General features: G+C 38.4%; 1 protein-coding gene across 2 annotated transcripts in view; it reads left to right on the top strand.

Moving 5' to 3' along the window:
- LOC120569748 (radixin) overlaps nt 1–18,508 on the top strand; it is a 47,544-nt gene that overhangs the window by 8,663 nt on the left and 20,373 nt on the right. For both annotated transcript variants that reach the window (XM_039817795.1, XM_039817794.1), the window contains exon 2: nt 4,409–4,510. In XM_039817795.1, coding sequence (XP_039673729.1) covers nt 4,499–4,510 — 12 coding nt within the window. In that variant the 5' untranslated portion in view covers nt 4,409–4,498. The remainder of the gene's footprint in view (nt 1–4,408; nt 4,511–18,508) is intronic.

Here is an 18,508-nt window from a genome sequence, read left to right as displayed (position 1 = left end):
ACAGCCCCCACCCCTGCAGCACAAAGTTTCTAGTAGCCAAGGAAGGACATGGAGGATTAAAAAAAACATGATGGAGCGTCAAAAAGTAACGTTACCTGAGAACAGTGTGTAGTTTCTTTTTAGCATCTCACATCACACTTTCAGTCACTATGAACACTACTATGGTCAGAAACATCGTGCCAAAATATGAACAATAACGTTGCTATCAACCGTTACCTTGAAACCATCCAGCAAATAGACTGTACCGTAGGGTGCCGTTACCTGAAACCGGTGATTTAACATCACCGCTCATTTTACACACAGTTTAACAACAAAACAAAACGCTGAGTGAACATTACTAGCTACGTTTGTCATGTTGGTTTTGAGCGGTATGCACCCCCCACTAACCTGGAAAACGGTTTTAAAACCGTAACGTTAATACAGCGTGTCGGAGGAATACAGCGTCTCCTGCAGCGGGGAGTCAGAGGCAGATTTCATGTCGCAGCTTTTGTCACTTTGCCTAAGATTGAGTGACAAGTAGTACTCGCCCTTTTGTTTATTTGGTTACCATGACTTTGCGAGTGATGACGTCCTGTCACTGTTCCAGTTGCTCACCCTAAAGCACCCTACAGGGGAGAGAGAGCGGATGATAGTTCGCTTGACTTCAGTAGAGCAGACGGCTCTGCAGAGTCGTGTAATTCATAAACAGCTGAAGGAGCGGCGGTGCGGAAATTTTACCGTGGCGGGCTGGTAAAATCAAAATAGAGGAAACCCTGTATTTATTTACAGCATGTGACCAGCATAAAATCGGCATATGTCAGACTGACCGGTCGGTTGCCGGTCATGTCTGAATACGTGAAAATCGGCCAATTCCGGTCACCAGCCGGTCAATCGGTGCATCTCTATTAATTAGCTTTGTAGCAACTCCTTTGGCAATGGCTTGAATGTAACGGACGTTTAATAATATAAAAAGTTACGCACTAAAGCTTTAAGGAATGTGAGACAGTGTATATAATTCTTTGAATTTAGTATAGAAGATAGTAAATGTTAAAATCTCTGTTTGAATGCAGTCATAATCTTTAAACATCATAGTATATAGTGAAATAGTAAAAAACATTACAGTAGTATTGTTCCCTTTTTTAGATTGAGATCAAAATGGAATTCTGTTGTCTTTCACCTTGTATTTGAACTGTTTCCAGTGTATATGGTGGTGTAGAGAACAGTTAGCCTAAATGACAATTAGAGTTAGTTGAGCTGTTTTTGTGTCTTGAGAATGAGGTCGGTCTAATTGCCAGTGCTCACTTTAAACAAAGACATATTCCAGGCCTCATATACCTTGAGGATTTGGCCCTATAAGGACACTGATGGGATGATGGAAGGTCTGACTGAGCTGAGCAGTGATTTGCAGGACCCTCAGCTATGCTGTACATCAAAGGGATTTTTCTGAACACTAATGTGAAAGAAAGAATTACGGCTGAATTAGGAATCTCTTTTTAAAATATATTCTTCATGCTCTTTAAGTGAACCTAAAATTTCCCTTTTAGCAGACTTATCTCATGAAGTGGCGTATGTATGACACGCCAATTCGTATGCCATTATTGCGCGTGAATTGACGCCGTAGCGAGTAGTATGAAAGGGCAAAAATCTGCGTAGGGAGTTTGGTCGGGGTGGAGGATGGGTAAAACACAGGACTTTCACCCAAGAGAGCGGGGATCGCGTCCAGCATGTGACTTTGTGTCCCGCGTGTGATGTTTCCTTTCCACGTTTTTTGTTTTCCTAAACCCAAACCTGTTCTTCTTTTTCCTAAACCCAACCCGCATGTGATGTTTCCTAAATCCAACCCCATTGTTCTTTTCCTAATCCCAACCAGTTCTTATTTTCCTAAACCCAACCCGCGTGTGATGTTCCTAAACCCAACCGTAGCCTTGCGATAATGCGGGTATGTTTATGCTGTGACGTTGCAGACTACCGTCCGCTGTATAGAGCGTAGACATACACGCGGATAGGACAAAATGCGTACAGATAAGATGCCACTTGGCTTTAAGAAAGTGGCGTGTATGTTTACGCAAAGTCATGATATCCCGTTGCTTTTAGAATATTTAATGCATTTCACATACGTAGAAATCCCTTTTTCTCAGTCAGGAATAGGATTCTAATAGAAATGGAAACATTTTAGACAGTTACAGAGACACTAAGAAATCTGTGACCTACATCAACTTGTATGAGCTACACAACTCTGCGGTTATAAATAGTTTCTAATTGACAGTTAATCTCATTTTCACAAGAGATACTAGTTCATAAATGATTCAGAGCAGAGGTTCAACATACACATATGGTCATATGTGGTTGAGTCTTTTTGGTAGTGAAGTCCACTAAAGATTATGACCTATAACACCATTTGGGTACAGTGCTGAGACAAGCCACTTTGAAAAACGTACTGAAAAATAATACTAACTCTTTTTTTTTTCATGACCTAGAACTCACCACAAACCCTACAAAATATTTCTGTGTGCCAGTTCACAAATCATCGAGGCCAAAAAATACACAATTCACAGTTTGCTGAAAGCATTTCAATACCCAGTACATCAATTTAGATTCAAAATCTTCCAGTGTTACGTTGGTTTTAGGTTTGTTTCTGTCCTCAGACTGAGCATAAGCTTTTGATTGAGCCTGGTTTAATTCTCTGTGCTGACACTTGAGAAAGGTCTATTTCTGGCCTGACACATCACAAAGATCTGGCACCTATGGGACACCTACCAACTGCTCTCTCTATTTCAGATTCTAGATGAATCACTATTTGCATATAACCATCACTTCAGAAAACTGACAGTAAGGAGGTCAAAGGTCACCTTAAAGAGATCCTGTAATTAGAGGGAAGCGGAAACTATTTTTCTCTCTCTACATATCTGTTTCTATTTGTGTCTCTATTTTCTGAGTTCTCTTTATTTCCTCTCAGCTACTTGCCCAATTATCTCTGTAACTGCCTGTTCCCCGTTTCTCATTTGTCTTTTCCAAACTACTATTAAGCATGTTGTGTTTTATGCTGGTAAAATACACTTCTGCCATTCTGACTTTATTTTGACTCATTTTGAGCTGTAGCATAGAGGAGCTCAGTAGCAGCGTTGCTTGGAGGAAGAGAGCGAGATTCAACTGGATTCAGTTGAGTTCCAGGCCAATTCAAATTTTTCTTTTGAGTGATGCTGCATGGAGAAACAACCGTCGAAGAGCACACCAGACCTATGTATTCAAAATGCTGAAAACAATCTTAAGACGTGGATAGCAATCAGAGATAATAGTTTGTCTAGTACATATGCTGTTCAAGCTTTTCATATGTGAAGATTTGCTGCTTTTCTCTGTTTTATAATCAAACGGAATATCTTTAGACTTGGAAGTGTTGATTGGATGAAACATGCAATTGAAGACATTTCATAGACTAGCCTAAATTAAAAATTGATCATAGGGCTGGGCGATATGGAGAAAATCAAAAATCCCGATATTTTTGACCAAATAACTCGATATCGATAACGCAATGATATTGTAGTGCTTTCACAAAATATTTACCCAATGAGATTTTTGATAAATAATCATCAGTAATGTGGATATAATGACTAAGTGGGTAAAGGCAAATAATAGAACAGCTAGAACAGTCTGATACATTCAGAAAATGACATCACTTTACTGTAATGCAGCCTTTAAAACCAGGAACAGACAACACTTACGCCATATTATGATATTACGGTATCCAAAATCTAAGACGATATCTACTCTCATATCACGAAATCGATATAATATCGATATATTGCCAAGCTCTAATTGATCACTAAAAAAAACTAACAAAGATATTATGTATTACCTGTAACCCTAAAATGATCTCCAGCAACATAGAATCTTATGATGAAGAATTTTACTAGAAGGTGGAGTCTGCGATTCTGGAGAAAGATTGTTGATATTTGAACACAACACCCAATCAAATACACCCCTCCCGTCAGTGCTCCTTCAGAATGTTAGCATGTGACAGATTTGTTGCCAAATTTAGGCTGTATTTTCTCATTTTAAACTCTTTAATTGGTTGGAGTCCGCAATGGGAAACCACAGAGGACACTAAAAATCGCTGTGAAGTGTCTTCATATTCCTATTTAATATTCTTTTATTTTCTGTCTCGGTTTTGCTTCATCCTAATCTAACTCTCTCGCTAGTTCATTATTCTCTCGCTGTTTTTCCTCTGATTTTTGAATCTTGCCTTTGATTGTTTCCTGTCATTGTCTCTTTCAATAGTGACAATTAGATGTAGAGAGGGACAAAAGACAAAATAGAAGCAGAGATACAGAAAAGTGCACTGCATGACAGCCTGTAGGGTACATTGAATCTGATGTCATGGTATGTGTTTGATGACATTGGTGCATTTGTTTTTGTTGTTTGTGTCCCCCAGGCGCTGGTGCCCCGGAGAGAGGCAGGAAGACGGAAGACAACTTCTTTCTGTTTTTTTTAGCAGTAGGGGACGGGCGGAGAGAGGAGAACGATGCCCAAACCGGTAGGTACCTAACATGTTGGAGATTAGTGGTTGACTTATAGGACCACCCCTGCGAACCTCTCATGTAGAAAGTTACTGCCTCTACTGCTATTCTTTTATCCCACAAGGTTTTCCCACTTATCTGCTGCATTCATCAGTTTCAGATTGCAGAATTTCAGGGAGTTGTTGCCTTACATTAACAGTTATTACATTTCTGCAACATCTGTGGCTCCTTTAATTTTAAATGTGCATTTTGGTGCACAATGACAAAAGAAATGACTTGTGGTAGATGTGGTTGTAACATCTTAAAGCTGAAATCCATGCCTTCTTGTAATTATTAGATCCCATTGTTATGGCATATACCTGGTTGACTATTGTTGAAAAATAAGACCTTTACCACAGTTAGTGTGTTGGTCTATTTGGTGTCTGTGCACCGGGTAGCAGCTGGCTACCATTCCTACTGACAGTGCCAATAAAGTCTTTTGAGTTTTTCCAATTCAGGCATTGAAACCAGCATAACGTGATCAATGGATAATATTCTTGTTTCACCAGAGTGTTTAATAACTTTGCAATGGCTGATTCAATTGAGTAGCAGGTCTGATCAAGACATACAAAAACAATTTAAACTGCAAGCAAAGAAGCCAATAAACCAAGGCAGTGTCTGCAGAAAGCTTAATTTGTTGTTTATTAGCAGCTTTAAACAAGCTAAACTGCATTCACAGTGCTACTCAGGGTTGTTCACACACATCCACCAGTTTTGTGTCACATCTAGTTACATCTAGTTCTTTACAACATTCAAGACAGCGTTCCTGCCGTGAAAACGCAGGCCAACAACATAAACCAAGGCTTTTACAATCACTCTTTACTGATTGCAGCTAAGATCATCAGTTTAGTTAAGACAGGTACAATAACTGTTGAGCTCAGCTCAAACTATGCTCTCTGTTTGCTATCATTGAATAGTATTCAAGAGGTCAAAGTTTATGGCTTAGAAAAGAGATTGACTACAACTGCAGGATGGAGCTGATGTTTTGGTGCCATTCATACCTGCTATATGTGCTTTTGAAGGGAGCCCAGAGTCTGTCATCAGTTATCTCAGTCAGAAGTAATCAGTGTTACAGGAGTGCACAGAGTTTTGGGAAAACATGCGCACGCGCGTGCACACACACACACATACACACACACACACACACACACACACACACACACACAGAGAAGCACAACAGTCGGTCACTTTATGGAACTGTCCCATTAATTGAAAAGAACAAACACAAAGAGGGCTTTCTCTGCTCTATTTTTGGAATGAAGGACAGTGGGAGCTTTCATGTTGCCCTGACACAAACACATACAGGCTGAGTTTGCACTGCAGCTTAAATAAGGATTATAGTCTGAGTGATGTAAAGCCATTCACATACGTATATTACATATATTACCGTTATTATATTTTACCCTTGGAAGCAGGAACATAAACTCCAGAAAAAATTCTCAGTGATAGAGCAGTTTTGTAGTATTGTTTAAATAAATTGATGTCAAAAAGTTGTATTAATGTTTTGAAACTTTCAATTATGTTTTTTTTTAATATGTATACAACAGTTATCAGTTCAAAATGGTCTGAACAAAAAAAAAGACAGATTACACAGAAAATATTGAACTCCATTCAACTATTAAACATGCTTTCCTTCACAAGGAAAGGTACAAAAAATCGTAGCTTTCGGAATTTAGTATTACAACCAATGCCAGTGTCTAGAACAACTAGTTTTAAATAACTTAAATACAAATACATTTTCGACCAAAACGAAACTAGGATTATTTAAATTAATATCTGATTCAGTAAAAAAAAAAAAAAAAGTCAATCTGCTTGATGATTGAACAGACACCGATTTGTTATTTAAGCAACTCAACGCCTGTACGACTGTAAACCTATACCAAATTCTAATACTCACATCAACTAAAAATAGACTGATATAGGTCAGTGAAAACTTCAGCAAGGATAGGAAGCGTTTACAATCCTGCTGGCTGCTTACACAGTTACCTACAGCCAGCCAGCAATTGTACTGAGCCCCTGGTCCATCAATCTCAGTAATGGGGAATTAGACCAGGCCCAATTCCTGGAAAGAGACCAGGGACATGTGATGGAAAATGTAGCGAGAGGAGGGGAGGTGAAGAGAGAGAGAGAGAGAAGGTGATAGAAATGGAGAGGAAAGGATGAAATAGCAGACATAGAGTTTGCATGAAACAGGCTCTTAAAAATGTTCAGAGCAGGGTGCCCGGATGGCTCAGTTGGTAGAGCAGGTACCCGTATACAGGGGTTTGCTTCTCGACGCAGCAGGCGAGGGTTCGGCGCCGACCTGTGGCCCCTTGCTGCATGTCATTCCCCCCTCTTTTTCCGTTTCATTTCTTCAGCTGTCCTGTCAATAAAGGCCTAAAAATGCACAAAAAATAATCTTAAAAAAAGGAGTATATTATCAACAAAATCATTTATCATCATCATTTAAACTGGTGTAACACTGAGAAACATTAATCCAAAGAAGTCACTATATTGAATCAGACAGGAACAGTTGGAGAAATGACGTGGTGGGAGATAAGAGACGGAGCCATGTAGAAGGACAGATGGAGGGAAAATAATAATACATTTAATTTGTAATGCACTTTATATTTACGCAAATCTCAAAGTGCTACATGATAGTGCTAAAAATTATATGTACAAGAGTAAGCAGAAAGAGAAAGTTGGAACGATGGAGTAAAGCTCAGATTATTGAAACCCACCGTAGGGTAGAAAAAGGGCACACAAAGGGATAAAAGGATTTGGGAGAGGACTGAGTGACGGGCACTTTGTTCATATCCAGTCCAGAAAAACGACACCCAAGCCGCCCTCGAGGGGAACTCCCGCTCCGGTTACATTAGGCTATGCTTTGACATACATCCAGGCAGTTGGACAGTAAACACATCAGCCCTTTCACTCCTTCATCTGTGCATTCTCTGCTTGTTTTTGCCATGAAGACACTTAAATGTCCCATTGGATTAAAAACTAAAGCTGAGTGGCCCCTGCAGGCTTTGAGCAAGTAAGCTAGCTTTGCTCCATTAGCTTGTAGCTAATGAAGAACAACAAAAGATCAAAATATAGCCATTTTGCAGGTGAGGCAAGTAAACCACCCACTATAAAGAGTCTCTGTTCTGTTGAGCCCCTTAGAAACAGTCTGTTGTAAAGGCGAAACAGGCTGGAAGCTAGTTAGCCTCAGGCATGCCATTAAAAAGTGAATTTGGTCTAAACCGTAACCTTCCTCAAGGCTGTGTTTTAATGGTGTTTGTGTGTACCCCTAACACAACATGGGTGTCCCCTGGTATTCAGGTCTTTCTTGTTGTTCAAGGGCGGTTTGTACAAAGGGAGCTCTGTGTCAGCAGGCTAACCAGAAAGGGAATGTTGGACAAACAGGTGGTGATTTCATCAAATTTAAGAAGAGGAAATGCCATGAAACAAGCTTATCTTATCTAATCTTAAATTTAGTATGGCTTTGGTCCTTTGACATTGTGTGACAAATTGTTCTGATGTTTTTCCAATACATTACAAATACTGCATGTTAAGGAAGGCCAGAAAGTAAAAAGGGGATACGGTCGCAAAGGTCTGGTGATACACGTGATACATTTTCAAAGCCGTTTTCAGTGTTATTTGGTAATGAAGTCTGCTGCTTTTTATAATAGCCGACAGTGCACAAGCATTGAATGATATGCCAAAATGCAACCCTTGTTCAATTCTGCTCACATGCTGTATGTAAGACATTTTTTGAATATTATATAATTCAGCCACGCAGTTAGCATGAATGAATATTGGAAATACATAGAGAGAGACTGTTGGTCAAATTATTATTTTAAGAGGGTTTTTTAACTAAGCACTAAGATGGATAAATAGTTTTTATAGATTTATCTGATATGAAAAGATCAATATTCTCAATGCCTTAAGATTGTGTCTTTCAGTGTTTAATAGTTTATTAAACTGATTTTGTGCATTAGAGAATTATGATTGAGATAATACATTTATAAACAATGATCTTAGAAGGCAGTACCACACATGCATTTAATCTCTCTCTTTCCCTCTCTCTGTCTCTGTATGGTTCACTTTGTGCTGCTGCAGCCTTTACATTAATCTGACAGCACTGAGTTCAGACTTGTGCTGTGTTAAAGGTGATGCGGAAATGTACTGTCTGACCTCATCTGACCAGGGTGCGAGTTCAGATGTGAGACTGATGCGTTAAGTTGGAGTGTATGTCCGAAAGGGGCTTTAGTTGGAAGCAGACTGACCCCTTTGCAATTGCAAATAATGCTTTTTAGATGGGGAAGGACAAAGAAAGGACATAGGGGAATGAAAAGACGGGCAAACATGGAGACAATACAGAAAAAATCTCATCCATCATCACGCACCCTCGGGGGGTTAAACGTTGCTGAAGAATCCTTTAACAGATATATTGATTTCCCATATGTTTTGGTCAGTGCATGCATTTTCCTAACGGCCGTGTGTGTGTGTGTGTGTGTGTGTGTGTGTGTGTGTGTGTGCATATTTATTTTATCAATATATCTGCCTGCTTCAGGGGAAAGCATGTTGTTCAGGCAGTTACAGTTTTCTGTGTGTGTGTGTGTGTGTGTGTGTGTGTGTGTGTGTGTGTGTGTGTGTGTGTGTGTGTGTGTGTGTGTGTGTGTGTGTGTGTGTGTGTGGCCTGTTAATCCAGGTTGTGAGTTGCGGTGGGACATTGTACATTATTGATTTAATGCTGCGTTTTGCACATGTTGCCCCTTCTGGTGATTGTATCCCTGGGGGCTGGCTGGGTGGTGGAGGGGGGGAGGGAGACTTTAAATATTTCAGAGGGTCATTTTCATCTATATAATGGGAATTATCCAAGTCATTAAATCTAATTAGAGGGAGGGTGTGAAGTTCACCACTCTTCCCACCTTCTCTCCCTAACCTCGACTAAATTCAGTCACCGCTTTATTGGAATGTACTAAAAAGGCTGTATCGCTAAAGCATCAGGATCAAACTTGAATATCAACTTGTAAAGCTACACTCAGCATGATTTATAGTATAGTGATTTACAGAAATACACTATACAGTATGGTTAAGAGTGGACAGCCCTAACCGATTAGTTCTAGTTCAGGTAAAACATATAATGATATTGTAGACAATTCTTTACCTAAACATGCCAATGCCCCTGTGCACAAAAAGAGGTTCATAAAGAAATGGTCTTCCTATTTTGGTGGCAAAAATCTGATGGAAAGTCTGAAACCAGAAGAGTGGAGTCTTCTATAGCAGCAGATTAATGCTCATAGTTTTGAAATGAGATGTCTAAATATCCCATTTGGGTGTGATGTTTTGAGTGTCCACATACTTTTGGCCATGCAGTGTGCATCTTTTGGTTTTGGACTGTTGGTTGGGAAAAACTAACAATTTAAGAATGCTACCATGAACTATGGGACCTCGTGGTTGGCATTTCTCACTACTTTAGAGACTCGACAATTAATCAGTTATTTAAAAAAATGAGCAGATAAATCAATAATGGAAATAACTGTTAGTGGTGGCGCCGCTGTGAATGATGGATGATTGGAGACAAAAAAGGAAAGGCTGCTCCTTTAAGGACAGGCATTATTGATATTACGTTTGCGCTGCTCATCATTCTTCATTGTTGCTCAGAGATGTAATTTTTTTCTTCACAGACGAAGGTTGCTTAATTTGCTTACTTACCATAGTCGTCAAAAAAAATACTATTAATTATTCCATCAACAAGAACAGAACTTGATAAAACAGCTTTCTCATCTTATGCACAAAATGTCTGGAATGAACTCCAAAACACCTTAAATCTAGAATCACTTCCACCTTTCAATACTTTTAAAAACCTTTTAAAGTCAACTCTGACTGAACAGTGTAATTGCTTTTAACTAGGTGCCTTTTAAGTTTTAAGTCTGTATTAGCTTAAGTTAAGTGTAATGTATTGTGTAATGTATTGTTTGTGTTCTAGTATGTATAGTGTATGTACAGAGATTTGTGGTGTAGTATGTAACCTTTGTCCTGTCTTTTATGTATTTTGAAACTTTTTGCTGCCAGTCTTGGCCAGGACTCCCTGGGAGAAGAGTTACTGTAACTCAATGGGACTTTTCCTGGTTAAATAAAGGTTAAATAAAAAAAAAACTCATCCCACTCCAATCCAAATCAGCCCACCGCTCCCTACACGTAATTTCTATACCTCTCCTTGATTTTGAAAATACAGTCGTTAAGTGTTAAATGAGTGGTCAAGTAGTTTTGGAGAGGGAAAGAAGAGTCATAGAGAGAAAAAGGGGTTTTGAAGAGGAAACATCTGAGTGGAAAAGAAGAGAGGTGACGAGAGAGAGTAATTGAGGCGATTAAAAAAAGTGTCAGAGAGGAAATGTTAAGTAGATGAGTGGAAAGAATAGATGGCGATGAGAAAACAGAGGATAGAAAAGGTGAAGAAGGCAGCATGGCCCTGGTTGCCTTTAAATCCTCCATAAATCAGCTTAGCTACCAACAGCTTTTAATTATGGCTGTCTGAGTCTCTCTCACACACACAAACACAGTCAAAAGGTGGGCTGTATTGTGTGGGCGGCCTCTGCCTGTACACACTAGCCTACTATTTAGCTGTCACTACTTGTTTTGAATAACATGGAGTCATGGAGGATGCTTGTAAGCACAGCCAGCTAATATGAGACCGATGTGCACACTCTGTTTTTCCCCAGAGCCTCATGAGCAAAGATTTGGCCAGATTCTCTGTACAAAAATCACAAGTTACACAGCTAACATATAACACTGTAATTATACACTGTAAACCCGAACGTTCAAAGTAATTAAATAGATTAAGTAGTGTATACTCAAAGTTTTAGAACAAGTTCTACTAACTTAATTTTGTCAAGTTGGTGTAACATGTTCTTCCTTTTTGAGTATTGTTAACTAATATTTTTGATTAAATGGAACTATTTTGTGTATAAGTAAGCATAACTTAAAACATAACTTAAGTACAATGTAATAGAATTGAGTAATAACATACTAAGAATGATAAAGTCCTGTTATTTCTATTGTTTAAAATAGGGAGGATTTAAAAATAAACTGAATTTATATAGCACATGTTAAAATACAATAAAATCTCAAAGTGCTTTACCAAATAAGTAAAATCGATCATAATAAATAAATTGCAATAGCAAATGGTCTGAAATGCATTAGACATTAGTGGAGGACAAAATGTATTTATTTTATTTATTTTTGCTTCATCAGTTTAATGTAGCCTATATATTCTTTTATTTTTATTTAAGCAGCTGCAGGGATAATTTTGTATGGCGAGTTAATCTCTGATTCAACCTGCGAAGCAGAAGGTGGCGCTAATTTGCACACTACACTGATTCCTTACCGCTCTTTGGAAAAACACAAAAGAAGAAAAGTTTGAACAACGCAGCAAGGCGGGAAGCAGCAGACAGTAGGGTTGCAGAAACTACCTACGCAGCATCAATCAGGCTCACTGGACTTACTGTAAGTTTTGAATGTTAATATTCATTCGCTTTTACTTCTTTTATTAATTTTGTATGTGTTTGTCTCAGAGAGCGTAGACCTTCTCCAAGCCCCCGCCCTTCACTGGCTTATCACGGGAGTGGCTTGTAGGGATTGGCAACTTGTCAGATATAGGTTAGCTGCTAAAGAGCTAGCTAGCCACTTAAGCGCGACCAATAACGTTACAATATACTATTTAGAAGGACTTTGACGTTACGCCTCCAGCAGCACAACTAGCGACCTAGCTACCACTAACCGACTCCCTGAAGAATTTGACGACGGATGAATCTAGTAATCACACGCTCATTCTCCGCTTAAAGGTGGTGTTAGAAAATTAGTTGTTAGTAGAAGCACTAACAGACACCTCGTATGCGATAGTTAGTTTTTGTTGCTGGAAACTTTCAATAGTGCACAAAAAAGCATGAACGCCTCAAACTGAGTTCCTACACTGCAAGTCCCGCTTCTCTGTGTAGCTTCTAGGGCGCTAGTTTTAAATTCTGTGTGAGCAGACTGTCTGAGAACCGCGAGTTGCTGTTAACAGAACGAGTCAACTGCCCGTGCCTGCCTACTGTTGCCTCGGTTTTTAAAACAAAACGACCCTGCTGGAGACAAGCTGCTTTTCATGACAAAGATGAATAAAGTAAAACCCTTAACAGTAAAGCTTTGGTTTGTAGAAATGGTATTATTGTTGATTAACCATGCACTAAGGTTCCAAGTGTGGCTGCTTTTCTTTACAGTAATGTTAATTTTGCTTGATGGCTTTAGTAACTTGACACTTATGGGGATTAAATGAAAAGATCATTAACAGGGAACATTTATAAATGGAAGTATTTATAATTTGACACTCTTTGAATGCTTTTAATTGTTCAGTTTCAGATCAGTTTATGCCTTTGCATCTTGCTGTTCCAGTTTCAAGAAGTTAAGGAAGATAACTGGAGATGTGATAACGATACCAGGTAATCCAATGAATGTGAATTCTTCTATCACCCCCGCCCTCTAAATACCAATAACTTGAATTGTTTTTTTTTCTCAGACAAGGTTTTAGTGTGGTAACCCCAAATCATACGCACTCCCACATACACACATCATTGTTTTTTGTACTTGCCTGTTTGATCAAAATAAAGTGTTTTGCTGTATTTAAGTCAACAATTAATGAATGTGTTCTGTTCACGAATACTACTAATCATATTTTACTTAACTTTGTATTTGCTTGCAAAAATTGTTGAAGAAGACTGAGAAGAAACTGCCCCTCATTAGAAAGATGATGGAGACCACATTTCCCCATCCGATAGACCATAGTGATGTCCTGCCCACCAGTGAACGAAAATAGAGTCTGAGGTAATATGGATCAGCTCTCTCTTTTAAAGTGAAAATTGTGATTCTTACTCATTTGGCTGATATTTTTGCTTTATGAATGTGTGCAAGATTCTTCAAATTGAACTGTTTTTTTTAATAAGTGTTGTTGCTGTATTCTCCTCTGGCTGTTATTTCTATGTAGTTGTATGCAGAGTTCCAGCGGATTACAAATCAGAACCTGCCCAACACGTGCTATGCTGAGCTTGACCGCTATCTTCCTCGACTGATGACCTTATTCAGACGGAAGGCATCAAAAACTGGGAAGACAGCAGATGCTCTGGCTGAAATTTTAAAAATCCACGATGAACAGGTAAATAGATTTTTACACATTTCATAGGTTGAACCAGTAGAACATTGAACAGGTTCAATGATTGAAATGAGCTTTTTGACTTTTGCAATTAGTCCACTTTGTTTGCCATTTGTCTGATTGCATTAAAGATGTTAACAGGTTATTTGTGGACATATGTTCTGTTTGGACTGTTTAAAATCAGCTTTATGTAAACTCTTCAGTATATGCAATTCTGTTTTTATCTGAATAGGAAATCCATGACATACACACCAAGCGCACTACTGTTCTCCACGTCCTTCCTGTGTATCTGCGCGAGGACGTCTCTGGATGTTTAAGAACCTGCACAGTGAGTCTCCTTAAGTCACTAACAGATTCTGCTGTGTATTATCTAACCCGTAAATACTAACATTTTATTCAATGTTCAGTAAAACATTTTCTTGTAAATGTCCTTGGTTTCAGTCAGCACTTAGATTCTCTGGTATTTTGGCTGATTCATGTGTGCAGAACATGGATCTTATGTTTTTCAACTCTTACAATGAGACCCAGATCTCTTTTGTAAAAGTGGTATTGGATTTCAATGGGACTTGGTAAAGGAAAGACAAATTATGTCATCTGTTCTGTTCCATGTGTTAGTTTGTGATTAGTATCTCTTTTTTCATTCATTCAGGATGAGTCTGATGAGCCAGAGCTTGATGGTGTTGCAGTGGGCCTCATTACTTTCATCGGTGACCATGACGCAAGTCCAGTTCACTACCACCCTGTGAGAATCACTGTCGTCATTGAAAGTGATGCCGTGGTCAGCCTTCCCAGACTTGGCGATGCCTTCCTGGTAATCTGTGGAGTGATCTATGCACTGCACCTCAGCTATCCCAAAGCACTGACCAACACTTTTGAATTCACTCTAAAGATTTAACTTGGTCTAGAAAGTGGTAAACTATCCCCGAGGTTGCAGACCCTCAAGAATGAATTAATGATGTAGAAACTCATCTGAAAAAAAGGCTGCAGGGTAAAGCATTATAAAAGGCTAGTTCAAAGTTATCTCCTTTTGTCTAAATAATGCCTCAAAAAGTTACTGCACTACTGCAGGTGTTCAGCCAATAGGCCCAAACTACACAATATGCCTTTGTTCTCATTAATATAATGCAAAAGTAACGCTAATGTTTTGTATGTTTTAATGTTTTTCTTAACCATTGGGGGGCCGCGCAAGATGACTCACATTTCACTGTGCATTTTATATGGTTTGTAAAACATTTACATTTTAGAGTTTTAAGTGAAAATGTTCTTAAACTCTATAGAAAATTTGAAATTTCATCCAAATTGCTGCCCTGTCGCCTTACTCAGGAATTAGCAAGGAAGCCAAAAGCAGTGTTTTTTCTTTTATAGCTGTAACGAACGATAATTTCATTTTGGTATTATTGTTTTTGATTACTCGGATTATTTTCCTGACTATCTGATTAGTTGTCTGGTCAATATCAGAAATGTGTGATAAATATTTATTTCCTAGGGCCTTGAAGAAACATGCCTACCGTATTTTCCTGACTATAAGTCGCTCCGGAGCATAAGTCGCATCAGTCAAAAAATGCGTCATGAAGAGGAAAAAAACATATATAAATCGCACCGGACTATAAGTCGCATTTATTTAGAAATGTATTTCACAAAATCCAAAACTACACAATAGCACCCTGAACAACAGGCTGAATACAGTGAGGTGTCCGGTATGTTAACGTAACACATTAACAGTTATTAAACTATACAATAGCACACAGAACAACTACCAGGTGGCGGCGTAGCAAGCTAACTGCACCGTTGACAAGCCTCTCCCAGCACGCACGTTGTTCAAGCACCCATGTGTGACTCGTTCCTCCAGCTCTGGCCATCTTGCTTTCAGCCCCGCGATTAGCCGATTAGCTTTCTTTGATTTCTTCATTGCATAAGAGTCACCTTTCGCCCCAGTCCCTCACAAGTTTCTCCCTGGTTTCAAACTTTCTTTCTGCTGCTTTCGATTACCGTTTTCGGCTGCATATTTTACTACCTGCAGTTTATCTCTTTTCTCTTTCTCAGTTGTCTTTAGGAGCAGCATTCTAGTTGTCACAAGCATAGAGCACCCTCTTGCGGCTGTAGATGGTAATGTGTTCAGTATGAATTAACATTTAAAAACATGTTAAATTATATATATTTTGATATACAAAGTCGCACAAGTCACAGGACCAGCCAAAGTAGGAAAAAAAGTGCGACTTATAGTCCGGAAAATACGGTACTTATTGGGATTTATTCACAGTATCCCCAGAGTTAGATAAGTCCATACATACGCTTCTCATCTCTCGTTCGTCGCGTATCTCTGTCTGACGCACCCATGCCTAGCTTAGCACAGATCCTGGAGGTATCTGGCTCCATCTATGCTCCTAATAAGTGACAAAATAACGCCAACATTTTTCCCTATTTACATGTTGTGATTTGTACAACATGTGCTAGGCTAGCAGTGGGTGCGCGAAACAGAGTTACAACACACACTGAGATGAGAAGGGTATTTATGGACTTCTCTAACTCTGGAGGATACGATATAAGACAAAGTCCCATTAAATTCGTGTTCGTTTAAGTGACCAGGAACACATTTGGAAGGATAGGATCAGAGAATTTTGAGTTTTTCTTCTTAAAATCTCTCAAATTTATTTATTTATTTAATATACAATTAAAGTATATAAGTATATTTTAAAATTATTTTTTATTTTAATTTATAAATGTTTTTCTATTTCATTTTAACATGTAACTGTTCAAAAGCAGACGTTCACGACTTTTAGATATATTAAGTTAGTTGAACTTAATGTAAGTGAGGCAATCAGTTGCCTAAAATTTTTAAGTTTTGAATCACATGTTTTTAAGTAAACAAACTCAACATATTTGACTAATGTGTACTTAAAACAATGACAAAACAAACTAATAAACATTGAGTTTTATTAACATAAAAATTGTGTGGTTGTGTACTTATTTTTTAAAGTTCTGTGAACTTATTCCTGTGGTTTGAAAACTCAAAACTGTAAGTCATATAAACTGCAAATATTTGAGTTGAGCTAAATGAGCACTTTTAATTTAACTGTTATCAAAAGGTACAAGTAGCAATTAAACCAACCTTTTAAGTTCGGAAAATTTTGACTTTTAAGTTAATCAACTTAAAAAACTTAGGCAACTGATTGCCTCACTTTTTTGAGTTCTGTTAACTTATTCGGGTTTACAGTGTACTACAATCCAAATAAATCTTATTCTCTTTCTTAAAATAATATTCTGCAACATCTACTCTCCATTGATTATGGAAGCTGCACAGTATATTATAGCGGATTGACTCATTAAAGCCTTTTCTCGTTCTTCCTACATTTCACTAATAGGAGGTCGTTACCAGAACAATGTTTGAAATATAAAGTCAGAGGAAGGAGGATAATCTTCTAACCTTTCTCCTGATAAAAAGGAAAAATTATTGTTTTTTTAAAATAACATATTGGTTTGTTACTCTCACTACTCAACAATACTCGTCTTAACGTCATTAACAATTCAATTCAATTTTTTTGTTTTATAACACATACTAAACATTTTTGATAAGGCTCCTTTTACAATTGCTTATTAAAGAACTGTAGCTACTTTTTAGCTACTGAGTGTGACATTTTAGTTTTGCTACAATTTCTTGTTACTTTTCTGCAGACTTATACACTGATACCGATATATCAATGATAAGCTAATATCTGCTGATAAACCTGCCAGGCCCAATTATGGGTTGGGCGCACCTCTTACACGGTTAAAATGTATTTTTCAAAGGTTAACAACAGGTTCTTAGCATTGGGGTGACATGCTGTGCAGTAGTAGTAGTAGTAGTAGTAGTAGTAGTAGTAGTAGTAGTAGTAGTAGTAGTAGTAGTAGTAGTAGTCGTTGGATTTGTTGCATACTGATTTCAACAATGTCATCCAAATATTTGCCAGAGCTTCCTGAGTGTTTAAAACACTGAACCACCCTCTAAACAGTTCTACTGAGGTTATCCCTCTGCTGCCCATTCACAAGATTTGCTTAACTGTGTTTAAACGAACCAACAGTGCTTCTGTTCCTGCTCTATAAACATGAGCTGAAGTGGAAAACTGTTTGGAAACCTTTTAACTTAAACTTTGACCAGCTGCTCAAACTATTTTGTCCAGCCATGTATGTTAAATTTCTTAGAATTCACAGCATGCAGAGGCTTTCTACAGTATCCAGACTGAACGCTTTGCCCCGGGTCTGCCAGGCTCCATACAGTATACCACCTCTGTGGAGAAGTGGCTGCTTTGTTTCTGCTAGTTGCCTGAGTTTAATTCTTTTGTCTTGGCACTTATTTGTAGCAGTAGTAGCTGCACAAATGGTAAAAGCACCAATGAAAGTAGTACTCAGAGCATAAGTAAAGGCAGTAGTGATCATTACTAATATAGCTAGTTTATTACTTGTGCAGTACTGCAAGCAATAGTAGCAGTTTTTTTTGTATAGTATGTGCTATACAAAAAGATATTCAATGTCTCTGACACATGACCAAAAAGAGTTTTACTGTAGCAGTCAGACAACAGCAACAGAAAGGATTGTGGTCAGCGGACAGGCTGAGACCGCCTGCTGCTTTATCTGCTAACGTTTTGTAGCTATCAGCTAGAAGACTTGTTGCTCTCTTTCTGTATCTGTGTCTTTCTGCTCCAGCAATCAGTCACAAACACAAACACACACACACACACACACACACACACACACACACACACACACACTTGCAAATTAAAAAACGCTCATGTCCAAATATTTGCAGGCACAGACAAAGGAACAAACACATTTACACTTGAAACAC

The sequence above is a fragment of the Perca fluviatilis genome, chromosome 12 (assembly GCF_010015445.1).
Source record: "Perca fluviatilis chromosome 12, GENO_Pfluv_1.0, whole genome shotgun sequence".
NCBI classification, from domain to species: domain Eukaryota; kingdom Metazoa; phylum Chordata; class Actinopteri; order Perciformes; family Percidae; genus Perca; species Perca fluviatilis.
This window is presented reverse-complemented; position numbering and strand designations above follow the sequence as displayed.